The 26,396-nt window shown below is 40.1% G+C and overlaps 1 protein-coding gene and 1 long non-coding RNA gene across 3 annotated transcripts in view; one reads left to right on the top strand and one right to left on the bottom strand.

Annotated features, from left to right (window-relative positions):
• Positions 1-23,548, bottom strand: part of LOC115893563 — a 36,797-nt gene extending 13,249 nt beyond the window's left edge. Inside the window, exons 1-5 of one of the 2 annotated variants that reach the window (XR_004053586.1) lie at positions 23,340-23,548; positions 14,709-14,766; positions 1,034-1,226; positions 759-921; positions 595-654 (exon numbers count right to left, since the gene is read on the bottom strand). This is a non-coding gene — a long non-coding RNA (uncharacterized LOC115893563). Of the gene's footprint in view, positions 1-594; positions 655-758; positions 922-1,033; positions 1,227-14,708; positions 14,767-15,031; positions 15,201-23,339 lie in introns of those variants that run through there. The other variant, XR_004053585.1, reaches the window with a different exon arrangement.
• On the top strand, positions 8,543-21,669 carry MMP8 (matrix metallopeptidase 8). Its single transcript, XM_010379070.2, has 10 exons — positions 8,543-8,759; positions 10,873-11,117; positions 11,779-11,927; positions 12,015-12,140; positions 14,909-15,070; positions 17,094-17,211; positions 18,082-18,215; positions 18,764-18,917; positions 19,608-19,711; positions 20,008-21,669. The coding sequence occupies exons 1-10, from the start codon at positions 8,658-8,660 to the stop codon at positions 20,115-20,117; spliced, it is 1,404 nt and encodes a 467-aa protein (XP_010377372.1). The 5' UTR covers positions 8,543-8,657; the 3' UTR covers positions 20,118-21,669.
• Positions 23,549-26,396: the final 2,848 nt, after the last annotated feature.

Here is a 26,396-nt window from a genome sequence, read left to right as displayed (position 1 = left end):
TTAGAAAGCTTCACATTTACTTTCCGTACTTCTTCTGATAGTTTGAAAAAAAATTTTTTAATGAGCGTATATTTTTGTACTACTAGATTACTTAAAAATAAGTGATTTTTAAAACAAAATAAATCATTTGAACAACACTTTCTATATTGCCTTTCATGCATTACCTCCTTAAAGCCCATGAATTTGAAATAAGAATGTAAAACAATATAGTAATATAGAAAGTGCTCCTATCCTGTGAAGCTTTTTTTATATCTAATTGCCAGAGAACTGTAATTTTTATCTGTTATTTTGCACTCTGTGCCAGGCTGTGTGTTAAACATTTTCTATACATCCATATTTAATCTTCACAACATTCCTAAGATGTTGGGGCTATTGTTACCACCATTTTACACCCTAAGGAATTGAAACTTAGGGATGTGAAGTGAGTGAAGTGTCTAGGGTCCCACAGCAATAAGTGGCCAATTAGGGATGTGCGATCAAGACAGAGAGAGGAAGAAACTTGTGCAAAGTCAAGAAAATGATAGATAGGGGTCAAACCCAGGTCTTCAGATTTCCATTACCCATGCTAAGGAGAAACTGACTGTCTGTGAGTACCTTAGGCTTGTCACTTCAGGGTCCTCTGATGTTCGGTCCTCATGTATGAACCAACCACATCTGTAGAATTTGGAGGAAGAAAGAGTCAGAATGTTCCTATTCTGAATGTTCAGAACGTCCTATAATGACCTTAATTTGACATTTAAACTAAAGAAGCTACTTACGCAGAAGGTCAACTCCAGTAGAAGACTTTGTGGAGATTGAACAGAAAGAGCCTTGAAATTAAACCAAACTTCGATTCCCAAATTCTGCCACACATAACACATCCACTAGTGTATGCTCTCAGGTAATTCACTTAACTTCTCTGATCCTCAGTTTCTGTATTGCCTTAAAAAGACGCAATACCTAAGAACTTTACATAAAAGTGACTTTGCAAAAGCCTTTATGAAAGCCTTTATGACAGTACCTCACTTATAATGAGTATTCAGTAAATACTCACGTGATATATTCTTGGCGTGGAAAGTCAAACTGGAGACCAGGGTGGGTGCAGGTTATCCTGGCATTGTAGGGCATGATCTCCTAAAGGGCTTTTCAAACCACATGCAGACCACAAATCCTGAAGTGCCCTTCCCTGTGCAGTCAGTCTACACATTTACTGACTACCCACATCTCTTCTCATTGAGTATTATTGCCTGTAACAGAAAGATTAATGGTCCCCCAAATGCTCACATCCTGATCCGTGAACATGTTAGCTTACATGGCAAAAGAGATTTTACAGGTGTGATCTGGGTTAAGGGCCTTGAAATGGGAGATTAGCATTATCTCAGTGGGTCCAATCAAATCACCTGAGTCCTTAAAAGTGGAGACCCTTCCCCAGCTGTGATCAGGGAGAGACATGAAGATGGAAGAAGGGTTAGAAAGAAGTGATATTGCTGGTTTTGAAGATGGCAGAAGTGGAAATACAGGCCAAGGGATGCAGTAGCCTCTAGAAACTGGAAACAACACGGCCACTGATTCTCCTCTATAGCTCTCAGGAAGGAACACAGCACTTCCAACATATTGATTTTAACCCAGTGAGACCCACACCAGACTTCTGACCTGCAGAATTAATTGTGAGGCAATGAATTTGTCTTGTTTTGAGCCATCGGACTTGTGGTAATACGTTACAGCAGCTGCGGAAAACTAATCCACTGCCCCTGACAAGCCATTGTCACCAAAGGGCATATGTGGTGTCTTTCTGACATTTTAGGTTAGAAAATAAAATCAGATTGAGAACCATGGATTAAGAGGAGTGAGAACAGAATCTTGTGGGGACTATATAGATATAAGACAGAGTTTATTCAGATGAATTCTAACAGACTCCAACAGGCCTATGTGAGTGACAGCTGGCTGGGCTCCAAGGGTGATGGGAGCCAGGTGGGTGGTGTGAGGAGGAGCGGGTGTGTGGTGTGAGGAGTGGGTGTGTGGTGTGAGGAGTGGGTGTGTAGTGTGAGGAGGAGCAGGTGTGTGGTGTCAAGAGTGGATGTGTGGTGTGAGGAGGAGTGGGTGTGTGATGTGAGGAGTGGGTGTGGGTGTGAGAAGTGGGTGTGTAGTGTGAGGAGTGGGTGTGTGGTGTGAGAAGTGGGTGTGTAGTGTGAGGAGGATAGGGTGTGTAGTGTAAGGAGCAGGTGTGTAGTGTGAGGAGTGGGTGTGTTGTGTCAGGAGCAGGTGTGTGGTGTGAGGAGTCGGTGTGTAGTGTGAGGAGGAGCAGGTGTGTGGTGTGAGGACTGGGTGTGTGATGTGAGGAGGAGCAGGTGTGTGGTGTCAAGAGTGGGTGTGTGGTGTAAGGAGGAGTGGGTGTGTGGTGTGAGGAGTGGGTATGTGGTGTGAGGGTTTGTAGTGTGAGGAGGAGTGGGTGTGGTGTGAGGAGGAGTGGGTGTGTGGTGCGAGGAGCAGGTGTGTGATGTGAGGAGTGGACATGTGGTATGAGGAGCGGGTGTGTGGTGTGAGGAGCGGGTGTGTGGTGTGAGGAGTGGGTGTGTGGTGTGAGGAGCAGCTGTGTCATGTGAGGAGCGGGTGTGTGGTGTCAGGACCAGGGTACATGATGCGAGGAGTGGGTATGTGGTGTGAGGGCGGGTGTGTGGTGTGAGGAGTGGATGTGTGGTGTGAGGACTGGGTATGTGGTGTGAGGAGGAGCAGCTGTGTCGTGTGAGGAGGAATGGTTGTGTGATGTGAGAAGGAGTGGGTGTGTGGTGTGAAGGAGTAGAGGCACTTGACTGGGCTTCCAAGAAATTTGACAGTGAGGAAAAGTAAACAGGACAGTAACTCAAGTCGTTAGCAGAGTAGAAAGAAGTCTTGTTTGGTTTTATTTTGTTTTACCAGAGAAACCATGTAGGCAAACAGGAAGCAGCCAGTGAGGGAAAGGAAAGAGAGGCGGAACGTGTATGGAGAATAGTTCTGGTGTGGAGATACAGAGAGAGCCCCATGGACACACTAAGAAATTGAATACTTTGGTGGTAAAAATGAGAGAAAATGAGGGCATTTACTTGAAGTGGGAAGTAATATCTTGCTATAGCTAGACATTGTTAGAAAATCAAGAATGGAGAAGATTTAGAAAAGACAGTGCCTCAGGAAAAATGAAAAAGGAGGCATTCCAGCCACACAACTGGATTGATTTAGTAGAAAAGAGAGTTTTGGCAAAATTCACTTAGCAGCTTCCTGCCTCTAGACCACAGAGTGGCCTGGAATGGAAATGTTAACTATTCTGCCATCTGTTCTCGTGGGTCTCTGTCAAACTGGTTTCCAGACAGTCGTTGACTCTGAATGGGTCATTTTCTCCATTCTCTCTTATCCTCAACACCCTCTGGTTGGGAGGAGAATAGATACAGGGGCAGAAATGGAAATGCTTGGGGCTAATCAACACCATAAGGATGAGCTCTTCCATGCTCACTCTAGCTACTCTCTCACTTGCCCGGACCATCACAGCTGCTCAGCAGGCCTTTTAATCAGCCTCATCTGTGGGGTGAATTCACTACCACAGTTTCGATCTCCACTTCCTTCAGCTCCAGCCTTAGCCTTGATTCCATCTGTCATCCTCAAGAGAACTCTTTGACTCTCAAGACGACTTTTTTTTTTTTTTTTGAGATGGAGTTTCGCTCTTGTTGCCCAGGCTGGAGTGCAATGGGAGGATCTCGGCTCACTGCAACTTCCGCCTCCTGGGTTCCAGCAATTCTCCTGCCTCGGCCTCCCAAGTAGCTGGGATTACAGGCATGTGCCACTATGCCCAGCTAATTTCGTATTTTTAGCAGAGATGAGGTTTCTCCATGTTGGTCAGGCTGGTCTCGAACTCCCAACCTCAGGTAATCCGCCTGCCTCAGCCTCCCAAAGCGCTGGGATTGCAGGCATGAGCCACTGTGCCCAGCCTCAAGGCAACTTTCATTTTATTCATGTGTATCTGTGATGCGATTGGGTGCTCCTTGGAGATGTGTGGTGTGATGACTCAGGTTCCCTCCTGTCTTCCTTAACCTCATTTCTTCGCCATCCATCCCCACACCAAGAGGAAGATCCATGACCAGCCACTAGGGCCAGGTCATCACGACCTTTCACTTAAAACTCTTACTCCACCTTTTAATTGCTCTTCTTATTTATCACCTCTCTTCAGTCCAGTCTATCCTAGTTACTGTGGCCCTGTTAGTTTCATTAAGTCAGCATAGATTGTTACATGGCTCAGAAACCAATGATGTCTGCTCATTGCTGGCCTTTTGGTGTTTAATTCCTGCCCCTCCACTATCTGGTTCTAGCCTACCATTCCAATCTGCTTCTCCTTATATACTCTATGCTGATTCCCCCAGAGCCTGGTTATTCTTCACTTACAATCCAAGATATCTTATCACAATATCTTTGCTTTTTACTTCCTCTAATCCCACTCTCACTTAACTTAATTTCAATGCCAAAATTCAATCCTTCTTTCAACGTTTATCTCAATGGCCACTTCCCCTATGAAGACTTTGTGGATCTCCCCAAAAGAATGTGATTGTTCCTTTTTTTAAATCCTAAAACGTGGCTCTTCTCTTGTTGTATATTCTCCATCCTCTCTCACAATAGAGGTTCTCAACTCATCCTCACTGTTACCTGGGATGCTTTCTAAACTTGTGTATGCCTGGGCCCCACCCCAGAGATTCTGATTCAGTAGCTGGAGTGGAGCTGTCTCAGTCCATTCTGGCTGCCAAACAAGACATCATAGACTAAGTGGCTTATGAACAACAGAAATATATTTATTTCTCACAGTTCTGGAGGATGGGAGTCAGATCAGCATGCTAACATGGTTAGGTTCTGGTGAGGGCCCTCTTCTGGGTTGCAGACTGCTGACTTTTCATTGAATCCTCACTTGGTGGAAAGACGGCAAGAGAGTTCTCTGGGCTCTCTTTTGTAAAAGCACTAATTCCACTCATAAGGCCTCACCTCCTTAAGGCCCTGCCTCCTAATACTGTCACACTGGGAGTTAGGATTTCGACATGTAAATTTGGGGTTGGGGGACACAACATTTAGTCCATAAAAGGAGCCTACTTGTATTTTTAATATAGATTCTGATGTAGTGCCAAGACTGAGAATAATCACTTTTTTAAAAGTTTTTCCTCACTGAGAGAACAAAGGGGATTCCTAGGAAGAGTCAAAGAAAAGGTAAATTTGAATCGTATCTCTGAATCTGTTTTCTTCTTTAAAATGAGGATAATAACTCCTACTTCTCTGGGTTGTTATGAAGTTTAAGGAAGGTAATAGATACTGAATATCTAAGACTTAGCACAGTGATTAATCCATAATGACTTGTGAGTTCTGAGTGTATACATGTATACTCTGTGCAAAGGATGTGAGTCACATAAATCATATGTTCCCTGGCTGAACTTGAACACTCGCTACTAAAGGAAGCTCCATGGAAGTTACTTCACTTGGTGTCTTAACTTAGAAGCACTTCTCTTTCTGGAAAGGAAGAACGTTTCAGCATTGCTAACTCATTCACAGAACGGACACATGAACTAACATGGCTATAATTTCACCATATTCATAATACAAACAGGACACCACAGTGAAGGGTTTACACAGACTTTTTCCATATATGATCTCATCTAATCCCCTTGATTCCCTATGAGGGAGATGTTAATGCACTAGTGTTACAGGTGTGGAAATCGAACCTCAGAAGAACTTAGATTTGCCAAAAGTTGCATAAGTGGGAAGTGGCAGGACCACAATTTGAACCCAGTAAGTTTAATTTCAACCCAAATGCTCTTCACCTTTCACCACAACTGGCCCCAACAATTATTCTGTTAACTTGATCAGGGTATATGGACATCCATTCTGATCATGAGAGTTCAGAAAGGCATGAAGCTGAGAACATTTTGCCTTGGCTTATGTGAATCAAATGAGCCATGGCTTCACTGGGTATACTTCTGTACTCAGTGGACGCTGTTCCTTCTACTGGATCACATTCCCCATTGGCAACTCTTACTCATCATTCAAGATTCAGGCACATGTGCTCACCCCAGCTGGTTCAACTCATCCTTTATTTTATAACTAAAAAACAAATAGACTATATCTATGTAATCAGTGTCATCTCCTCAGGCCTATAAAGCAAAACTGAGCTATAAAAATACACCTGCTATGTGGCTGTAGAACACGCATCTATATCATTGTCCTTATGAGAATATCCTTATCCTTATGAGAACAGACTGCTGCCGAAGGGGCAGGAGGGAGGCTAGTATTAGAGAGGCAGAAAAATCCTACATTCCCTTGTGTGATTTCTGTGCAAACTAAATTTCTTTCATCTTCTTAACTTGCCTTGAAACTCATGTTATAATGAACAACACTTTCATTTTACAAAATTTTTTTGCTTGTTTGTTGTTTTTTCTAGCAAGATATCTACTCAGCAGGCAAACAACTTGTTCACACTGAAGTGTAAATGACCGATTTGATTATTGGGGGAGACAGCCTGAGAGAACTCTCAGTCCTAGGGACCAGAAGCAGGTGAGGCACAGACACCATGGAGGTAGACAGTGATCAAGTGTGGAGAAAGGATTCAGAAGGCACAAGCTGGAGCCCTGAAAGCAAATGCAGTATAGCCCTCTCCACCACTGCACCAGGGCCGGGCCTGCTGCGGGGATCCAGACTCAACAGTTCAATTTTTTAACATAGCATTTATCCAAACACCAAAAACTAAGTTTACTGAAGTTTTAGATTCTCAACTAAATCACTTGCTGTTATGTTCAGAAGAAAGTACATTTATAAACCTTGAAAGCAAGCCATTGCATCACAATAACTCAACATAGAGTTAGATCAATGTTAAGGCATTTTCGTGAAGGAAAAAGGTTTTTTCACTAAAGACCTAATGCAAAGAAAGCCACATTAAGCCATGCACTCAAGGAGGATGAACATGACCATGATCTCTGAACAATTTGGCAGGAAACTGCCACATTTACATTAATACAAAGAATTGGTTGCTACATCTCTGCATGTCTACATTCTACCTCTTCACGACCTGGTTCAAATTCCACCTCCCTCATGAAGCCTTCCTTTATTTCACTCCCTCCTCACCACTGCTCTTTCCTCCAAACACCCGCAGCATTTTATCCAAACCTCTATTAATTTATCTCCAATACTCTAGCACCCATCACAGCATGTGGCATGTAGTAGATGACAGAAAATGTTTATTGAATGAATGCAGGAATATACATCATTAACATTAATCTGCTGTCCAGCTTGTTCTAACCCAAGACACATTTCTTTGGATCATTTTCAAAGTTCCTAAGTGACCCCAGGAAAGATCTGAACTCCTTATAATAACATCTCAAATACACTCTTTATATATTAGTACATGTTATATATCATACTTGCAGACATATGCATTTATACACAAGAATACCTGCCTTTACCAAATATGTATGCATATATGTAAATGAATATTCACAAAACTGTGTATGGTAACAAACTACATGCATGTGGAGTCAGAGTAAGTGGGAGCGGGTTACGTGATTTGAAAAGCGTGCCCAGGGGCCTCTGACCAACAGTCCCCTGTGTAGCCATATTGTCTGGAAATCTCTCAGTGTCTTACTCCTTGAAGATGTACAACATCTCATTCTCCCTCTCCCTTGTCTTCTCCCCGTGAATATAAGCCAAAGTATCCAGCTGTTGCAGGCCTAGAGCTGCTGCTCCACTATGGGCCAGCCAGAGACTCAAGTGGGAGATTACCATGCAGAGCCTGTAGTAGCTCCCACCTCAGTCTCTCTAAACATACCCTCTGGGGTTGAATCCTGGCCCCTCCACAACCTAAGCATGTGACTTAAACAGGTCATCTAAATGTCTCTGGATTTGATTTCATCTGTAAAATGCAGATAGTAAGAGCATCTCCCTCCCAAGGCTATGTGAAGATGGATTGGGGTAATACATGGAAGACAGTACAAATGTCTGGAGGATCATATATTTTTAGCAAATGTTTATTATTTTCATCATCAGTATTGCTCTCTTTATATTTTCCCTGGAAAGTCTAGCTTACAAACTAGGGATTTTCTAATACATTGATACCAAACCACATCCTCCAGAAGCAGCTCAAGGCCCCCATACAAAGCCTGCTTTGTAATAACCCAGTCAGTCACTCATTCTCTCCACATACAGTGAGGGAGGATAAGTACAGAGATTCTCTAGTTGGGCTCCTTGGTCCCAACATATCTACCACAAGCCTCAAAATATTCCCCTGCACAAGTTAATTCAACCTCAACATCTTACATGGCCAGAAAATGTATCCACATAACTTCAGGATTAGTCCCCTCTTCCTTTTTCTCGACCAATTTTGTAAAAGGAAATAACTAAAACACCCAAAAGCAAAGAGTAGAAAGTTGGAGTTTTGAAAGACTGTTGAAAGACTCCCCCATTTTGGGGTACTAAATCACATCATAAAATTTCAAAACTGTCAGAGTGTAATTAACCTATGTTGCTTCACATTCCTGATACAGCAATTGTTTAAGACATGGCTTTAAAGAGGACTGCAAGAGAGCTGTGACACATGATGCTGTGAACGTCAAGGTGCTCGCCAGGGAAGGGCCCTACCCAGAGGGGCAGAAAGAAAGCCAGGAGGGGTAGAATTTGAAGAGAATATCATGTTCTCCCTGAAGACGCTTCCATTTCTGCTCTTACTCCATGTGCAGATTTCCAAGGCCTTTCCTGTATCTTCTAAAGAGGAAAATACAAAAATTGTTCAGGTAAATGAACTATCAGTTAGGTGATGGTTGATTTGCTGATTATTAGGAAATAGTGTGGGTTGTTTTCTCTTGCTAATTAAAACAGCCTGAAAGAAATTATTTGGGTGATTAGTTTGAGGTTGAACACCTCCTTTTAGTGATTTGGAGGGTTCCAAGCTGGTAAGGACTAGGCCTTTTAAAAGCTGGACGTGAAAACAAGCTGAATTCTTTAAAGACTGGGAAAATACTGCTGTAGAGTTACCTCTAGCTGGGAAACTTTTGTAGAAGAAATGATTTTATTTATAAAATGATATTATTTTCTTTCTCATTTACCTAAGGTTTTTCCTTCCAGGATATCTGCAATCAAGTTACTATATGTCTGATGCTTCCACACAGGCATTTTCTTTGCTGCCAAAAATTCTAGATATAGAAAATAATGTGAGGATGGCAGATTATAATGAACTAGAAGTCAGTACATAGTATAATCATATTTCCCAGCACCAGATTACGAACTGTTGATAAACTCTTGGAAGCATTATAAAACCAGAACCAATAGTTTTTTTCCATTGTTTCACAACGTGAAAGTGAAGCCGAATTTTTAAGAAACACAAGGGAATTCTGCCACAAATCTCTCATGCACAGTTTTCTTAGCATTACAGTTTGGGGAAAATATTATTATTATTATTATTATTATTATTATTATTAAGAGGTTATCTTTTACAATGGTAATTGTAACCCCCGGGTTAATGTAAAATTCATTGAGTGCTTATTCTATGCAAGGCAACTGCTACATGTTTCACAAATATCTCATTTAATCCTCACAAGAACCTTATTGGAGCATTATTATTTTCATTTCAGAGACAAAAATATCTTAAATCAGATAAATAATGTGTCCAAGTGCTCACAGTTAATTCATGGCAGAGTTAAGATTTGAACCCAAGCCTATCTAATTCCAAAGTGTGTGATCTGGTCAGTGTCACCTACTGCTGTGGTCAGCGTGTGTCCCTTGAATTTATGTGTTAAAGACTGAGTAGCCCGTGTGACAGTGAGTCCTTTAAGAAGTACTTAGGTCATTAAGAAAGATTAATGACACTCTGGTGGGACTGGGTTAATTCTTGCTGGAGTGGGTTCTGGCTCTTGCAGAACTAGATTAGCTATTAACAGAATGGGTATTATAAGGAGGGGCTGCCCTTTGTGTTTTGCCCCTTTTCACATATGCTTGCTCCCCTTTCATTTCTCTGCCATGTTATGACACAGCACAAGGCCATCTCAGAAGCCAACCAGATGCAGCCACCTGATCTTGGACTTCCCAGACTCCAGAATTGCAAGAGAAAATAAGCCCCTTTTATGTCTAAGTTACCCAGCTTCACATATTCTGTTATAGCAACAGAAAATGGACTAAGACCCTGACAAGGTGCTAGGTGTTCACAGGCAGCATGAGGTCTAGTTAGGTTACAGTTCACTATGTATGAAGAAACTTTTAAGCCAAACTTAAAATAGATAATTTTTAGGCTAAACTTTTTGGATTTTGACTAAACTTAATTTAACACTTCCAAAGAGTTACTTTGGTGAATAAAATGCTAATATCAATGATATTGCTGTTCCCCAAAAAGATATTTGGAATTATTTTGAAATTATCAGTTCTTATTTGAGAGGCAACATGGTGAGTTAAAATCTGAATCATCACTTGGAAAATTCCTTAATTCTCTGTACTTCCATTTGTTCACAAGAATAATTAAGCCTTTTCTACAGTAATGAAGAGGATAAAAAAGAGGGACTGCATTGATGCAACAAATACCTCAAGAGAAGTCAATTAATGTTAGTTCTAAGTTTTTTATAAAAACAAGAAGACAGTCTCCTGACTGTAGAGTAGCACTTTACCTGTGTGATGTGATCCTCATCCCTGATATGGCACTTTTTTAATGCATAACCGTTAACTGGAGCACTGAGTGGAGAAACTGTTCTTTCTAAAAAGCATTGTTCTCTCAAAGCCAGCCTACGAATTAGTTTGTGTTATTGTTCGGGTGGCTCCCAGGTTATTAGACCTCTGTAGTAACTTAGAAAGGGTTGCAAAATGACCAGAGAACTGGAAGTACTTTCACAGCAAGACCCTTATGTGCTTGTCTTTGTCCAGGACTACCTGGAAAAGTTCTACCAATTACCAAGCAACCAGTATCAGTCTACAAGGAAGAATGGCACTAGTATGATTGTTGAAAAGCTTAAAGAAATGCAACGATTTTTTGGGTTGAATGTGACGGGGAAGCCAAATGAGGAAACTCTGGACATGATGAAAAAGCCTCGCTGTGGAGTGCCTGACACTGGTGATTTTATGTTAACCCCAGGAAACCCCAAGTGGAAACACACTAATTTGACCTACAGGTGATATTTCTAGGGTTTCAGGATACGCTCATTCATCCAGTATGGACTGGGCTTTTATATGACAGACACTGTTCTTGGGATACACTAGGAACAAGTAGATAAATATCCCTGCCTTTGTAGAGTATGAATAATGAATGAATATGGGAATGAAAATGTTGAGATACCATGGATTCTTTCCACTCCAAAGCTTCCCGTTTTAGTCTTCCTTCTCCAACAATCTAAAGAGGACTACAGCAATGTTAGGCTGTCTCTCTAAGCACTTACTTTAGGACCCAACAAAGGCTTAATCATTACTGGAGAGAGTCAAGTCCCTCCTTTCATACATTTTAATAATAATAATACTATCTAATACTGTGGAATATTACTATTTTACAAGTAATGAACTAAATGCTTTATATGTATTTAATCCCCACAGCAGCCCTATGAGAGGGATATTATATTAGTATCCTCATTTTATGAATAAGAAACTGAGGTTTAAAGACATGTATTAACTTGTTCAGAACCCACATCTGTCCTCCACCCTGAGACCTGCACTCCCTCCTTATCCTCTCCAGTGAGAGCACACCATGATGCAACTCACTTCAAAACAGAACAACTCATCCATTGATGGACTACTGTTCTAAATAAAATTTAACTCTTCATACATCCTCTCATTTTGAAGGATTCTAAACTATACACCGCAGCTGTCAGAGACTGATGTAGAAGGAGCTATTAAGAAAGCCTTTGAAGTCTGGAGTAAGGTGTCACCTCTCACCTTCACCAGGATTTCACAGGGAGAGGCAGATATCAACATTGCTTTTTTCCAAAGAGGTAGGTGCAAAGCAGTCACGCTCAGTTTTGCTTTCTTTGGCTAACCTGAAACTTGGCAAGGATCTAATACAAATGTTCTGGTTTCAGATCATGGTGACAATTCTCCATTTGATGGACCCAATGGAATCCTTGCTCATGCCTTTCAGCCAGGCCAAGGCATTGGAGGAGATGCTCATTTTGATGCCGAAGAAACATGGACCACAAACTCCACAAGTAAGTTAATCAAGATTATGTCCACACACAGCTTCTGAATTAACCTTTTACAGATTAGAATACACACACACACACACACACACACACACACACACACGCAATAAAGGTAACATCATATTTCAAACTCACAAAAAATGATCATTTGAAATTGTTGCTACCTCACTATACTAATTCAATTTGGCTTTAGAAAAAAAAAAGAAAGAAAGAAAAAGACATGCTGAATCTGATTACTGACCTTACTTCTTAGGGCAGAGATCAGAAAACTACAGACTATGGCCAAATCCTGCCTGGCCCCTGTCTGTATAAATAAAATTTTATTGAAACAGGGCCACATTTATTTGTTTATATATCATCCATGGCTGCTTTCACTCTACAATGGCAAGCTGAGTAATTGCGACATAGATCATTTGGCTCACAAAGCCTAAATTATTTACTACCTGGTTCTTTACAGATCCTGCTTTAGGATATATCTTTATTTTAATATTCCCAAATTTAGTGATGTTTGAAAAGAGCCTATTTTTCCATTTTTTGGAAATTCATTTAGAAATCAGTCTATTCAGAAAAGAGCAGCCACCTTCCCTCTCATCTAGTTAGTTCATCTTCTTGGAGCTTTTTTTCAGTGGTATGCTTCTGTGCAGCAAGTCACTCGTTTCAGGAGAAGGCTCCTATTAAGAAGGACTGGGCTGCATGAAGGGAAGAAATGAGGCTGAGTACAGGTATATCCAGACTGTGTGATACTTCCCAGAACATGGCGTAACAATATGCCAGAGAGCACTTTCAGAAAATAATCAGAAAGGCACCTTTTACCTTTGCTTGGCACCTGTTCCTCCTGCCATTTTCTCAACATGGGTATGTTACGAGGGTCTATTCTATCTAAGTCCACATGTTAGGAGCTGTGTGTAGCCAAAGATAGGTAATAACCCTCGGCTCCTCTACATTACTATTGCCCTCCTCACTAGTTCAGATGTTCATTACCTCTTACCTGAATGAATGATCTAGATTCCTAACTGGACTCTCCATCTCCAGTCTGTGCTCCCTCTAATTTTTCCTACCATTGCAGCAGGGTTTGTTTTTGGAAAGCCCATCTTGGATCACATCACTCTCATGCTTAAAAGTTTCAATGTTTACATATTCTGCACCAAATAAGGTCCAAATACCTCCCCTTGGTATTGAAGGCTCTTGGTGATTGTTCATCTTTCTCTTTCTTGGTTTGTCTTCTTATTTCACATATACCATTCACATTGGGCTAATACCCACATTGTACATTCACTGTTTCTAGGTCACACCCTATGCTTTTCATTTTCCTCACATTTGCTTGAATTGCTTCCTCTCCCTGAAATACTCTTCCCATGCCCCAAGCACCATCTTTTAAAATCTCTCTCATCTTAACATGCTATATATGTCAAAGGCCACCTTCTATCTTGCCTTGTGCTGGAAATGAGAACTTCCTCTGCAGAATTCTGACAGCTTTTGTATCTCCTTCTCTGTCATCACTCATTGTGTGCTTTCAAGTTGTTTGCACACATCTCTCCTCTTCTAGACTACATACTCCATGTAGAGCAGAGAACCACAACAAATTGCCCACAGTTCCTTTCACGGTATTCCAGGCATTCAAAGATATTTTTCTGAAATGCACTCATGAATGCATAATTTAAAAAGGATGTGATAAGAAACAATTCTTAGAGCATGGGTAGAATTTTAGCAGGCTAATTATCAACAGGAAGTTGAACATTGTAGTAAGAGCATGGATCTTGCCATTATACCTTGGTTTGACCCCAATCTGTCACTTACTAGTTGCAAGATGAAGTACAAGCTATTCAAAATCTATGGGCATCAGTCACTTTACTATAAAAATATTGCTAATAAAACTTCAGAACAATGTTATGAGGATTACATAACTTTAGATTGCCTAGTATGTGGTAGGTACTCTACAATTATGCTTTTTGAAAAAAGCAGGCATGTACAAAAACGCATCAGTGTGTTTGTGAGGCAGCATATAGACTGGCTGGACTGAAGGATTCACATCAAAAGGCAAGCACTCAAATATCTGCTGGAGACAAATGGAGGAGGTCTTGAATGCCAGACAAAAGAGGTTGGGCTTTATTTCATAAGAAGTGGGATCCTGGGAAGGTTTTAAGTTCCCAGTTGTGAACAGCACTATGCTTGTGGAAGTTAAAACATGTAGAAAGAGAGCAATAAGCGGTAGGATTTGTCTCTCTTCAGTAGAGAATTCCTACAGCATCTTAGAAAGCTCAGAAACAGAGAAGAGCTGGTGCTAAGGGGTGGGTGATGAGGGAGCCAACATGAGCCAGCCCTCCATCTGAGGCTGCTCCACTGATGGGCTGGCTTCTCTTCTAACTACTTGTTCACAAGGACTCAACTCATGAGACTGAGGGTCTGGGACACTGGAGATGGTGAATGTGGGAATGCAAGAGAAGAAGGGTTCCCAAAGTCATGATGACTCTGCCATCACTTCTCCAAATCTAAGATGCACATTTGTAAAATACGAGAATTGGAATAAATGCAACTTTTCTGGGTTCTAAGAGTTTATAAGAAGTCCGTACTCACCTAGTTCCCGACTATGACTACTATCTTGATTCTTCTCAATGTCCACTTTCTCAGGTATCTGAAAGAAAGATGAAAAAGACAGCCGTGGGAAGGGCTATTTCCCCGAGCAGTTTTGGCTTAGAGGTTGCATTCATTGAGATCATGTTTCTGCCACCCTGGGATCCACACTGAGCTGTTTACCACCCATGTTTGAATTTCAGATTACAACTTATTTCTTGTTGCTGCTCATGAATTTGGCCATTCTTTGGGGCTCGCTCACTCCTTTGACCCTGGTGCCTTGATGTATCCCAATTATGCTTTCAGGGAAACCAGCAACTACTCACTTCCACAAGATGACATCAATGGCATTCAGGCCATCTATGGTAAGGTCTTCTAAAGAGAGTTGTAGTACATGGTGGGACCTGGGAATAGGCGAACACTCCCAGGATCTGAATATCTCTTCCTTTGCACTACTGCAGTTTCCATAAAACTGAACTCTGAAATTCTCCAGTAATATAGCATTAACAAAGAAGGTGTGAGGGGCTGAGCCTCTATTGCTGCCCTAAAAGAAAAAAAAGTTTAAGAAGAAATGAACTACAGTTCTTCCCAGTTATTGTCTTTGGATGGTGGGAATTTTTTTTTTCTTCTTTTTTAGGCTTCCCAAATTACCAATTTTATTTATTTATTTATTTATTTATTTATTTTGACGGAGTCTTACTCTGTTGCCTAGGCTGGAGTACAGTGGCATGATCTTGGCTCACTGCAACCTCTGCCTCCCAAGTTCAAGTGATTCTCCTGCCTCAGCCTCTCGAGTAGCCGGGATTATAGATGCCTGCCACCACATTTGGCTAATTTTTATATTTTTAGTAGAGAAGGGATTTCACCACATTGACCAGGCTGGTCTTGAACTCCTGACCTCGAGTGACCTGCCCACCTCAGCCTCCCAAAATGCTGGGATTACAGGCAGGAGTCATTGCACCTGGCCCCAGTTTTAAATATTCTAAAAAGACATGACTATTCTTTTTCCTACAGCAATCCTGCTCCTAGATGTATCTATCAAAGAAATTCTCATATAGATCCATAAGGGAACATGTACAAATCATGCCAAAGATGTTCACGGAAGTCTTGTTTGTGGTGGTGGAAGTTGGAAGGCATCTGGGGGTCTATTAGGAGAAGACTATACAGAGAAACTGTGGTAGTTGCACACCATGAAGTGATGTGCAGCAGTCAGAAGCATGGTACTAGATGCACATGTGGCAACAGTACAGATGGGTCTTTAAAACTTCATACTTTGTGAAAACGAAATAGAATGAGATATATTGCACAATGTACTAATTAAATTACACAATATATAAGTCTATGTAAATTTAAAATGTGTATAAACAAAGCAAGGCATTTTCAAGAAGAAGAAGAGGAATGGTAGTAGAGCATGGAGAGAAAAAAGAAACTTTTTTAAGGCATTACTGATACATTTCAAGGATAAGTATAGGGGCCTTTTGCCATATTGCCTGGATAAGACCATTACATCTCTCTTCACGCTTGCCCTTCTGTTCCCTAGTTGGCTGTGAATAAAGACAAGAAACCAATAAGGGATTTACTGCTCTCTAAAAAAGCGTGGAATGGAATGGAATGGATTAGAATCAAATGGAATGGAATGCAATAGTGGATTGGAGTGAAATGTAATTGAATGGAGTGGAATGGAGTGGAGTGAAATTGGGGAAAGCCCTTTTCCCTCTCTGGTGGGACAGCACTATAAAATCAAGCAAGCATGCCAGGGTGCCACAACCAGGGAACTTTTTTGTGATTGTAGCTATTTCAGAAATGTTGAGCCTACCCTAACTGCCTCTATTCCCCAACTTCCTCCTGCCCACCCTAACAACACTCCCTTATTTTGTTCACCGGTGTTTTTATCTTAACTATTATTATAGCATTTCATTCCACAGTGAGAAAACACATGAAAATTCAATACTTACAGAAAAAATATTGCTAAAATTTGACTTAGATGCATGCTATAGGGTAAAAAACTAACATCGTTCTTTCCTGAAAGTGGATTTCGGTGAGGAGAGAGGCAATAGATACTGTGTAACCAAAAAAGCAGAAAGAGAAACTGAGAGGTCAGAGAAGAATTAGTTAGAATTAAAAGGGAAGGAAGGGGCATAGAATTCAAATTTCTTTACTTCACAGTTTGACCTGGAACTCACCCTGAAAACCATCATTACTCTTATTAAAGAAACAAAAACTTTAAAAGGATGAAATATACAGTTACTTTAATACTTTATGGGATAGTCTTGTAGCACTTACCCTCACATGAAGACCCTTCACCTTTCTGAGAAGTCTCTGATGTACTCAAGAGTCACACTGGACTTATGCTCATAAAAAAGACTCTTTTTTTTTTTTTTTTTTCAGGAACTTCAAGTAACCCTATCCAACCTACTGGACCAAGCACACCCAAATCCTGCGACCCCAGATTGACATTTGATGCTATCACCACACTCCGTGGAGAAATACTTTTCTTTAAAGACGAGTATAAAATTGAAATATTTCTTCCTTTGATTCCTCTTACTGATATACCTTAAAACTGGATTCAAATTAGGTCACACGTTAGTCACCTTTTCCTTGAATTCTACACTTGTGCTTCTCATCGAAATTTTTTATAGGCTCTGGGGCACCACTAGGATTATCATAGACCCTGAGCTTAACTTCATCATCTTCATCTTTTAAAGACTATTTGTACCATATTTATGTCTATACTGAATTTTTGCAATCGAGTATTTTCTGGGTAACTCAAAACATCCAGGAAAAAAAACAAAACACGAAAACATTCACAAACATTCAGATGCCTTTGGTGATGTAAACAGACATGGGCTACAGTTGCTTGGGAACCCCAGAGCTGAAACACTAAAGCACCATTCAGTTCCATCCAAAATCAGTCAAGTAAATGGAACCTGCGCTTAGCTAGCTGTGCAGCAAATCATCTAACTGAGCAAAATTTTTTATTTGTCCATTGGCTATTTTGTGAGTATGCAATCACAGGCTGAGTGTACGTGCTGCTGCTTTTATCAATATGTTCTCAGCATTTAGTGGGAGCAATAAGGAAAGATACTGCAAAGTAAGATTTTTCAATGTCCAAGGCAGGACAATGCCAAATGTAATCAAATAAGATCACTCCTCCCATAAACTCCTCTGAAAGCTGTGATGTACTCTCCAGATGGACAATATCACCGTAAAGCTTAGCCATATGCTGGTCACTGTGCTAGGAACTTTGCAGTAGTTAGATTGTTATATTCTCCCAGCAATCCTGCAAGGACCATCGCTAGCCTAAAAGTCACAGGAACTGCCTACTTAGACTGTTACGTGCAAGTGTGTGCATGTGTGTTCCCTTATGTCCCGTTAGGTACTTCTGGAGAAGGCATCCTCAGCTACAAAGAGTCGAAATGAATTTTATTTCTCTATTCTGGCCATCCCTTCCAACTGGCATACAGGCTGCTTATGAGGATTTTGACAGGGACCTCATTTTCCTATTCAAAGGTAACTTCCTAAAGTTTTCATCTTATGTTAATTCTGCCTGAAGGAAGGGGGCAGGACTTCTTTGTGATCCCTTCCAGGTTCATGGTGAGCTAATGACAGCATTAAGCTGGGCAGGCTTTTGCCAGAAGCCTAGGGTTGGGCCCCATCAGGACCACTAACTACTGCGTGAACCTGAGTGGGTTACTTGCTTTTCAGCCCTCGGTTTTCTCACCAACAAAATCAGACCACACTAGACTGTCGTTCGCATTCTTCCATCCTCATCCCAGATATAATTCTCTAAGACTCCTCAAGGCTGTAATTTGGTTTCTCTATAAAAGTCACACAAATTGTGGGGCCTTGAATGTCTTCCTCAGAAGTTTTAATTTTTTATAGGCGCTGGGGAACCGTTAAGCTTCTCACAGCCCCCCCGAACTTAACTTTATCATCTTCATCTTTTAAAGACTATTTGTTCCATTTTCATGTCTATGTGCAAGACCAAGAAGTGGTATATATATTATTTTGCAAAAATGGAAATGTCTTATTTAACATTTAACCTGAATCATTGACAGGCAACCAGTACTGGGCTGTGAGTGGCTATGACATTCAGCAAGGTTATCCCAGGGATATATCAAACTATGGCTTCCCCAGCAGTGTCCAAGCAATTGACGCAGCTGTTTTCTACAGAAGTAAAACATACTTCTTTGTAAATGACCAATTCTGGAGGTAATGTAAACTATTTTTTCAATTATAGGTTGAAATCTGTGTTTCTCTACACTGCTTACAAACCTTCAAGCATTTGAAGGTTTAAAACAATCTAGGTAGTCTCTAGTAGGTTTTACCGAGAATATATTGTTTTTACAGGATGATTGATGTTACCATGGCTTTTGAAATTTTTCATTTTTATAACATTAAAATCTCTATGCAATAGTATTGAGGATTCTGCATCATGAAACAGAAATCCTTAACAAAGCACTAGGGTGAGATACAAAGAAAGATTTAGGCTAATTCTCACTTATGAGTTCAATTCAGACATATGCAAGCAAATGTTATCCAGATAGCCTGCAGAATTTGGTTCCCAAGTTGAACCTATTATGTACATTTATATATATACACATGCAGAGGGAGTTATGCTATACACCAATTAAGTAAAAGCCTTGAAAATATAAGCTTACTTTGGGAAATAACAGTGTGTCAGCCATCAAGCCTGTTTTCGAATTAATGATACCCATATGTTTTATAAATGTGTACCCTTAGGTAGGGAAATTAACCATTCTTAATACTAGTAAACAAGGCATTGTGAGAACTGAATGAAGAAATATGTGTAAGGAGACTTTGTAAATTATACACAATTAAAAAATATTTTCGTTGTATTCTGTATTGGTGTTAAATCTGGTGACATTTTGTTTTTACCAGATATGATAACCAAAGACAATTCATGGAACCAGGTTATCCCAAAAGCATATCAGGTACCTTTCCAGGAATAGAGAATAAAGTTGATGCAGTTTTCCAGCAAGAACGTAAGTAGGAAAAAAAAAACTAATAAATGTGTTGTTTGTTTGTTTATTATAGAGGAGGCATGGTCTTACTATGCTGACCAGGCTAGTGTCAAACTCCTGGCCTCAAGCAATCCTCCCACCTCAGCTTCCCAGAGTTCTGGGATTACAGGCGTTAGCCACCGCAACTGGTGTTTAAATTTTTTAAATAGCATGTTTGCATTGGAATGTTATGTTGGAACAAGGGCAAGGTTTTCTAACTGAAGACATCTGAGATATTCTGTAAGCTAATTCAATAAATTATCTCTCTTTTTTTATAGACTTCTTCCTTTTCTTCAGTGGACCAAGATATTATGCATTTGATCTTATTGCTGAGAGAGTTACCAGAGTTGCAAGAGCCAATAAATGGCTTAACTGTAGATATAGCTGAAGCGAAATCAAATGTGGCTGTATCCATTTTCAGAATGTGGAAGGGAAGTTCAGCATGCATTTTCATTACATTGTGTCCCACCTATACTTTTCTCAATATTAAGTCATTGTTTCCCATCACTGTATCCATTCTGCCTGTCCTCAGTGAAAATATGTTTGGAATATTCCACTGTTTGCAGAGGCTTATTCAGTTCTTACACATTCCATCTTAAATTAGTGCATCCATCAAAGAGAAGGAAAGTAAGCCTTTTTGTCATCTCAATATTTACTATTTCAATACTTACATATCTGACTTCTAGAATTTATTGTTATATTACTTGCCTATCTGACTTCATACATCCCTTAGTCTCTTTAAATGTCCTATGTATATCTTCTACACGCAATTTAGAACTACACTTTGGTTAGAAGTAAGGGTTATAAACAATCTAGCAATACCCTTTGCCTTTACAGAAAGTGTGGTGCTGTTTACTACCCTTGGAAAGAAATGTGGATGATATATTTTGTGGGTTGAATTGTGTCCCCCATAAAAGATATGTTGAAGTTCTAACCCCAGGTACCTATGAATCTGCGCTTACCAGGGTCTTTGCAGATGTAATTAGTTAAGTTAAGGTGAGGTCACACTGAATTAGGGTGGGCCCTAAATCCTTTATGACTGTTGTTCTTTTAAGAAGAGAGACATAGCCACCTAGGGGAGGAGGCCATGTGAAGACAGAGGCGGAGATTCGAGTGACACATCTGCAAGCCAAGGAATTTCAAGGACTGTAAGCTACCAGTAGAAACTTGGAAGAGGCAAGGAAGGATTCCCTTCAAGCGTGACCTTCAAGCGTGAACCTGCTGACACCTGCAGAATTCGGACTTCTAGCCTCCAAAACTGTGAGGGAATAAATTTCCTTTGTTTTAAGCCACCAAATTTGCAGTACTTTGTTACAGCAACCCTAGACATGAGGTACTAAACACAGTACATCTGCCCTTACAAAAATGAATCAACACAGAATGCGGAAGTGGAACCCTTGCTAAGAACTACTGGGCATCTTCCCAGAATAGCAGACAAAAGAGAACCACCACTTCCTCTCTTGCCTCCTCCTCGCTCTCTCCTAGAGTTCAAACCCAAATGGGCCAGTTGGATCTGATGTTCCTCAGTTCTTTGCTTCTATTTCCTGGGGTACTCAGGAGGGCACACACTATAGATAACTGGGGTTTGCTGCATAAAATTCAATGTCTCATTAAGTTGCATTAAATTGAGCTTAGATGCATAAGTTTGCTAACTGATGGGTTTTTTTTGTTAAGAACTATAGGATTTATGGGACCATGTCTAGCTAGTCCAGATGTCAAAATCATTATAATGTTATATTTGCTGTTACTAGAATATAATATAGCTTATTATACAATAAATATGTGGACCGTAAAATGTATTTCTCACTAGTACCTCCTATTTTCTTTCTCTGTTGAAGTTTTTAAATCCCACAGATAACTAATTTGGCAACTTTATTCTTGTTCAAAAATTAAAATAATCTATTACATAAGTTCATATTAAAGATTTTTATTTTAAATGACTGATTTGTGATTTGCTTTTAATTTCTTAAAATATTACCACATAATTCATCTAAAGTATAAAAAGGAATAGCAAATTTTAGATGTATTTGCAGATATATAATTCCTGTGTCAGAATTATTATAATATTGATAATAAACTTTAGATATTGCTTCAGAGTATGTGAAATATTTTATAAATATTTGAGGTCCTCAAAAATTTCCTCAAGTGTGTTAACACATTATTCTCAACTTATTTTACAAAATAAGAAAACTGAAACAAGTATATACTCTCATTCCATTCCTTGATTTATTCAGCAAGAATTAACTGCCTACTATGAATTATGTTTCAGGGACTGTGCTAAGAAAAATGAGAGAGATGTATAAGCAATTCATCATATCAATGTAACAAGTACAAAAGGACCTATAAGAATTGAATATTCCATTTTTAATAGTAGAATCAATTTCAGACTATGATGTTTCCCAAAACTTTCTATAATATCAGTTATGAAAGTTTTAGGAAAATGCAGGCATGAAAATGAGAGTCTTATCTTCTCAGAACACCTGCTAGTTGTGCTAGGTATGACAGATTCTTGGCTCAAACCTCATCTATACATCTTTGAGATGAGAACTGATCTCATACTATTTTTTAACCACATTTGACAGAGTCACAGACAGTGAACTATAATATGAAGTGTAATAAAGAATTCAAAGAGTTATTCCTTTTAAAAAAATTATCGGCCGGGTGCGGTGGCTCAAGCCTGTAATCCCAGCACTTTGGGAGGCCGAGACGGGTGGATCACGAGGTCAGGAGATCAAGACCATCCTGGTCTACACGGTGAAACCCCGTCTCTACTAAAAAATACAAAAAACTAGCCAGGCGAAATGGCCGGCGCCTGTAGTCCCAGCTACTCGGGAGGCTGAGGCAGGAGAATGGCGTGAACCCGGGAGGCGGAGCTTGCAGTGAGCCGAGATCGCACCACTGCACTCCAGCCTGGGCGACAGAGCGAGACTCTGTCTCAAACAAACAAAAAAAAAAAATTATCTTGTTGACAACATGTAGTATTTTCCAGCTGTTACACTGATATTTTGAATGAGCACAAGAGATATAAAGACCTAAGCTTAGAATGTATTCATTTATTTTTTGTTTATTTATTTATTTTTGAGGCAGGGTCTTGCTCTGTCACCCAGTCTGGCGTACAGTGGTGAAATCACAGCTCACTGCAGCCTCAACCCCTGGCCTCAAGCAATGCTCCCACCTTAGCCTTTCAAGTAGCTGGGACTACAGGCACACACCACCACACTCAGTTATTTTCTTTTGTAAAGGTGGGGTCCCACTGCTTTCCCAGGCTTGTCTCAAACTCCTGGGCTCAAGTGATCCTCCTGCCTTAGTAGAGAGGGGGTTTCGCCATGTTGACCAGGCTGATCTCGAACTCCTGACCTCAGGTGATCCACCTCCCTCAGCCTCCCAAAGTACTGGGATTACAGGCTTGAGCCACCATGCCACCCTGCCTAAGCTAGAATTTAAACAATGAGGTCCCCATTTATCTTAGGCTGAGTTTCTTCAAAAGCAAAGCCTAAGTGAAGACATTGGTGCAATTATTTTTTTTAGGACACAGTCCCAGGAAGCAAGAGTGAGGTAGCAAGCAGAGTGAGGCAGGGAAGGAGGAAAAGCCAATACAATTATGTGTTACCAAGGTTTCTGCTATGGGCAATTGAAGCTCAATTCCACCAGCGGCCTCTGAGAAGCCCGCAGACCAACTTCCAGTTGTTCACATCTCCAGTGAGCAGGAGGCTGGAACATTCATCCTTCAGTTTCCATTCCCCATTGGATGAAGATGGTCCCTGAGAGTGTTAACTTCTTTACACTTCCAGGCTGTACTCTCATGCTGACCTGGCAGGCTTGATGGCATCTCAATGCTCTGGGCGGAAAGCAAAAACACACACAGCCTGTGTGTATTAGGGTGGTGCAAAATTAACCACAATTACTTTTGCACTTTGTCAGAGCAAAGTGAGTTACACAAACCAGTCCACGCCTTCTGCAACTAAATTAATGCTGTGGGTATGTGACAGAGGACATCAGAAGAATCTCCTACAGCTTTGTTCCTTGGAGATTTAAATGATGGCAAATTGGATGAGCTTTCTCTGGAGTAACTTACCAACCCCAGAAAAAAAAAATTTACAGATACCAACATTGGAGAAATCTCATTGTGGCAGGGCTGCTAATGACCTATCTTGACCTCCACTCTGCAATTCTTCTGCAACGAGACTCCAATTTCATTTGAGGTAGCAATGCATCCTATTTTGTAGCCTTGCTTACAGCTACGCTTACAGCTAGATATGGCCATGTGTTTATTTATAGCCAAAATGTCTGAGCAGAATGTTGTGTGGGGCTTCTGGAAAGAGATTGGAAAATTACTTTTTCTCTTCCATCCTCCTTCTTTCTGCCTGTAATGCAGATATAATGGCTAGAGGTTGAGAAAGCACCTGACTCATGAGGCATTGGACAGTGAGAGTGGTATAGCAAGGTAGATGCTGCCTACCCCTGATGATATGGAGCTGTCATATAAAACCTAGGCTTACAAATCTGGGTACTTTTTTTTCATGTGAGGCAAAAATAAATTTGTATTTAACTAAGCATCTGTTATTTTGGGTTTTTGTATTACATTCAACCAAATTTCATCCTGACTAATACATCACATGAAGGGTGTGGGAAGTGCCCCACCTCCCTGCAGTGAAGGTCATCAATTCACCAGCCCTGCCTATACACATGAGAGCTTCTAGTCAGTCTGCTTTCTTGCCTCTCATTCTTAAGCAGACAACACAAAGTCACCAAATATTTTTGAAAAGATTGCAGTGTGAAAAACAGAGACCAAAAGAGAGACTTTGAGGAACTAGAGACACTTGTAGGAGCAAAAGAAAATGTCAAAATACACTAAAGCATACTTAACATTAAGTTTATTATTTTATAATAAACTTATAATATTAAGTTTATTAAGCATAATAAACATTAACCTTATTTAAAAATAAGAAGAGACTGGGTACGTTGGTTTGTGCCTGTAATCCCAACAGTTTTGGAGGCTGAGGCAGAAGGACTGCTTGAGGTTAGGCATTCAAGACCAGCCTGGGCAACATAGTGAGACCCTGTCCCTACAAAAAATAAAAATAAAAATATTAGCTGGGGTAATATAGTCCAGCTACTATAGGCATGCACCTATAGTCCCAGCTACTTGGGAGGCTGCGGCAGGAGGATCACTCAAACCCGGGAGTTTGAGGCTGCACTGAGTCATGATTGTGCCACCACACTCAAGCTTGGATGACAGAGTATGCCTTATTTTATTTATTTAAACAAAAAAAATATAAGAATTAAATATAAGAATATAATTTTGGATGGAAAATATGTCTTATTTATTTAATAATTTCTTATTTATTTAGTTATGAATTATGTACTATTAATTATTTAGTAATTTATTTAAATAAATAAATAAGACATATTTTACATCCAAAAACACTAATGAAATGCAAAAAAAAAAAAGGTTAAAAATGTCAAAGAATACTCAGAACTGGAATGAGTTCTTGGAAATTAAATATCATAGCTGAAATTAAACACTCAATAGGTGGGCTGGAAAGTTAAGTTGGTAGAAAATAGGATATATCAGAAGCATAAAGACTCAATTTAGGAGGTCCAATGGATATACATTTTGGAAAGAAAAAGATAAAATGAATGAGAAGAAATTATAAACAAAACTATATTAGAAAGTTACGTTAATTGAAGTTTCCATGACAAAAAGGCCCACTTACTGCCCAAAACTGTTAATACCAAAGACCTACATCAAGAGACATAATTATAAAATTTATAAATATCTAGGTAAACAGAAGATTTCCAAAACCTTTCAAAAGAAAAACATCAAGAATCAGAGTATAAAGCTTTTCAACAGCAGCACTAGAGTCTGGAAAATAATGGAATCTTCATTATTGTTCAAACTTCTCAGAGAAATTTATTTTAGGCTGAAATTCTGTACCCAGTCATACACTCAATCAAGTGTGAGGATGAAATAAAGGGCATTCTTAGGCATGAAAAAATCAGAATATTTATTTTCCTTATATTCTTTCTTAGAAAACTACTGAGAGATATGTTGCATCAAAACAAGGGAGTAAATCAAGACATAGCTAGAAATGAAACCCAGTAGCCAGAGATCTAACACAGAGACACAACACAAATTTTCTGGTTGATGAGAGGATGACAGTTCTACGACAGACCCAGACTGGAGAAGGCAAGCAAGGCGTCTCAGATGGATGAGTTCAAGGGAAAAAAAACTGCTGCTAGATTTCCTGTCATGTTTGGTTATTCTGAGAAGAGTTTAAGAGTTCTATGGAAGAATTTGGTAAAGAATTAGCATGTAAAAATCAATTCAACTATCAACTACAGAGGAAAAAGGCTATATAAGAAAGGAGATGTAAGGCTGGACATGGTGCCTCATGCCTGTAATCCCAGCACTTTGGGAGGCTGGAGGGGGGGGTGGATTACCTGAGGTCAGGAGTTCGAGACCAGCCTGGTTAACATGGTGAAACCCCGTCTCTACTAAAAATACAACAATTAGCCAGGCATGGTGGCACATGCCTGTAGTCCCAGCTACATGGGAGGCTGAGGCAGAATTGCTTGAACCCGGGAGGCAGAGGTCTCAGAGAGCCGAGATTGTGCCATTGCACTCTAGCCTGGGTGACAAAGTAAGACTCTGTCTCAAAAAAAA

Source organism: Rhinopithecus roxellana, chromosome 15, assembly GCF_007565055.1.
Source record: "Rhinopithecus roxellana isolate Shanxi Qingling chromosome 15, ASM756505v1, whole genome shotgun sequence".
Classification (NCBI taxonomy): Eukaryota; Metazoa; Chordata; class Mammalia; order Primates; family Cercopithecidae; genus Rhinopithecus; species Rhinopithecus roxellana.
This window is presented reverse-complemented; position numbering and strand designations above follow the sequence as displayed.

Coding starts and splice junctions, on each gene's coding strand:
- MMP8 (XM_010379070.2), top strand. CDS start 8,658: ATGTTCTCCCTGAAGACGCTTCCATTTCTGCTCTTACTCCATGTGCAG. Junction 17,212..18,081: donor ATACTTTTCTTTAAAGACGA/GTATAAAATTGA, acceptor ATGTCCCGTTAG/GTACTTCTGGAGAAGGCATC. Junction 18,216..18,763: donor CCTCATTTTCCTATTCAAAG/GTAACTTCCTAA, acceptor AATCATTGACAG/GCAACCAGTACTGGGCTGTG.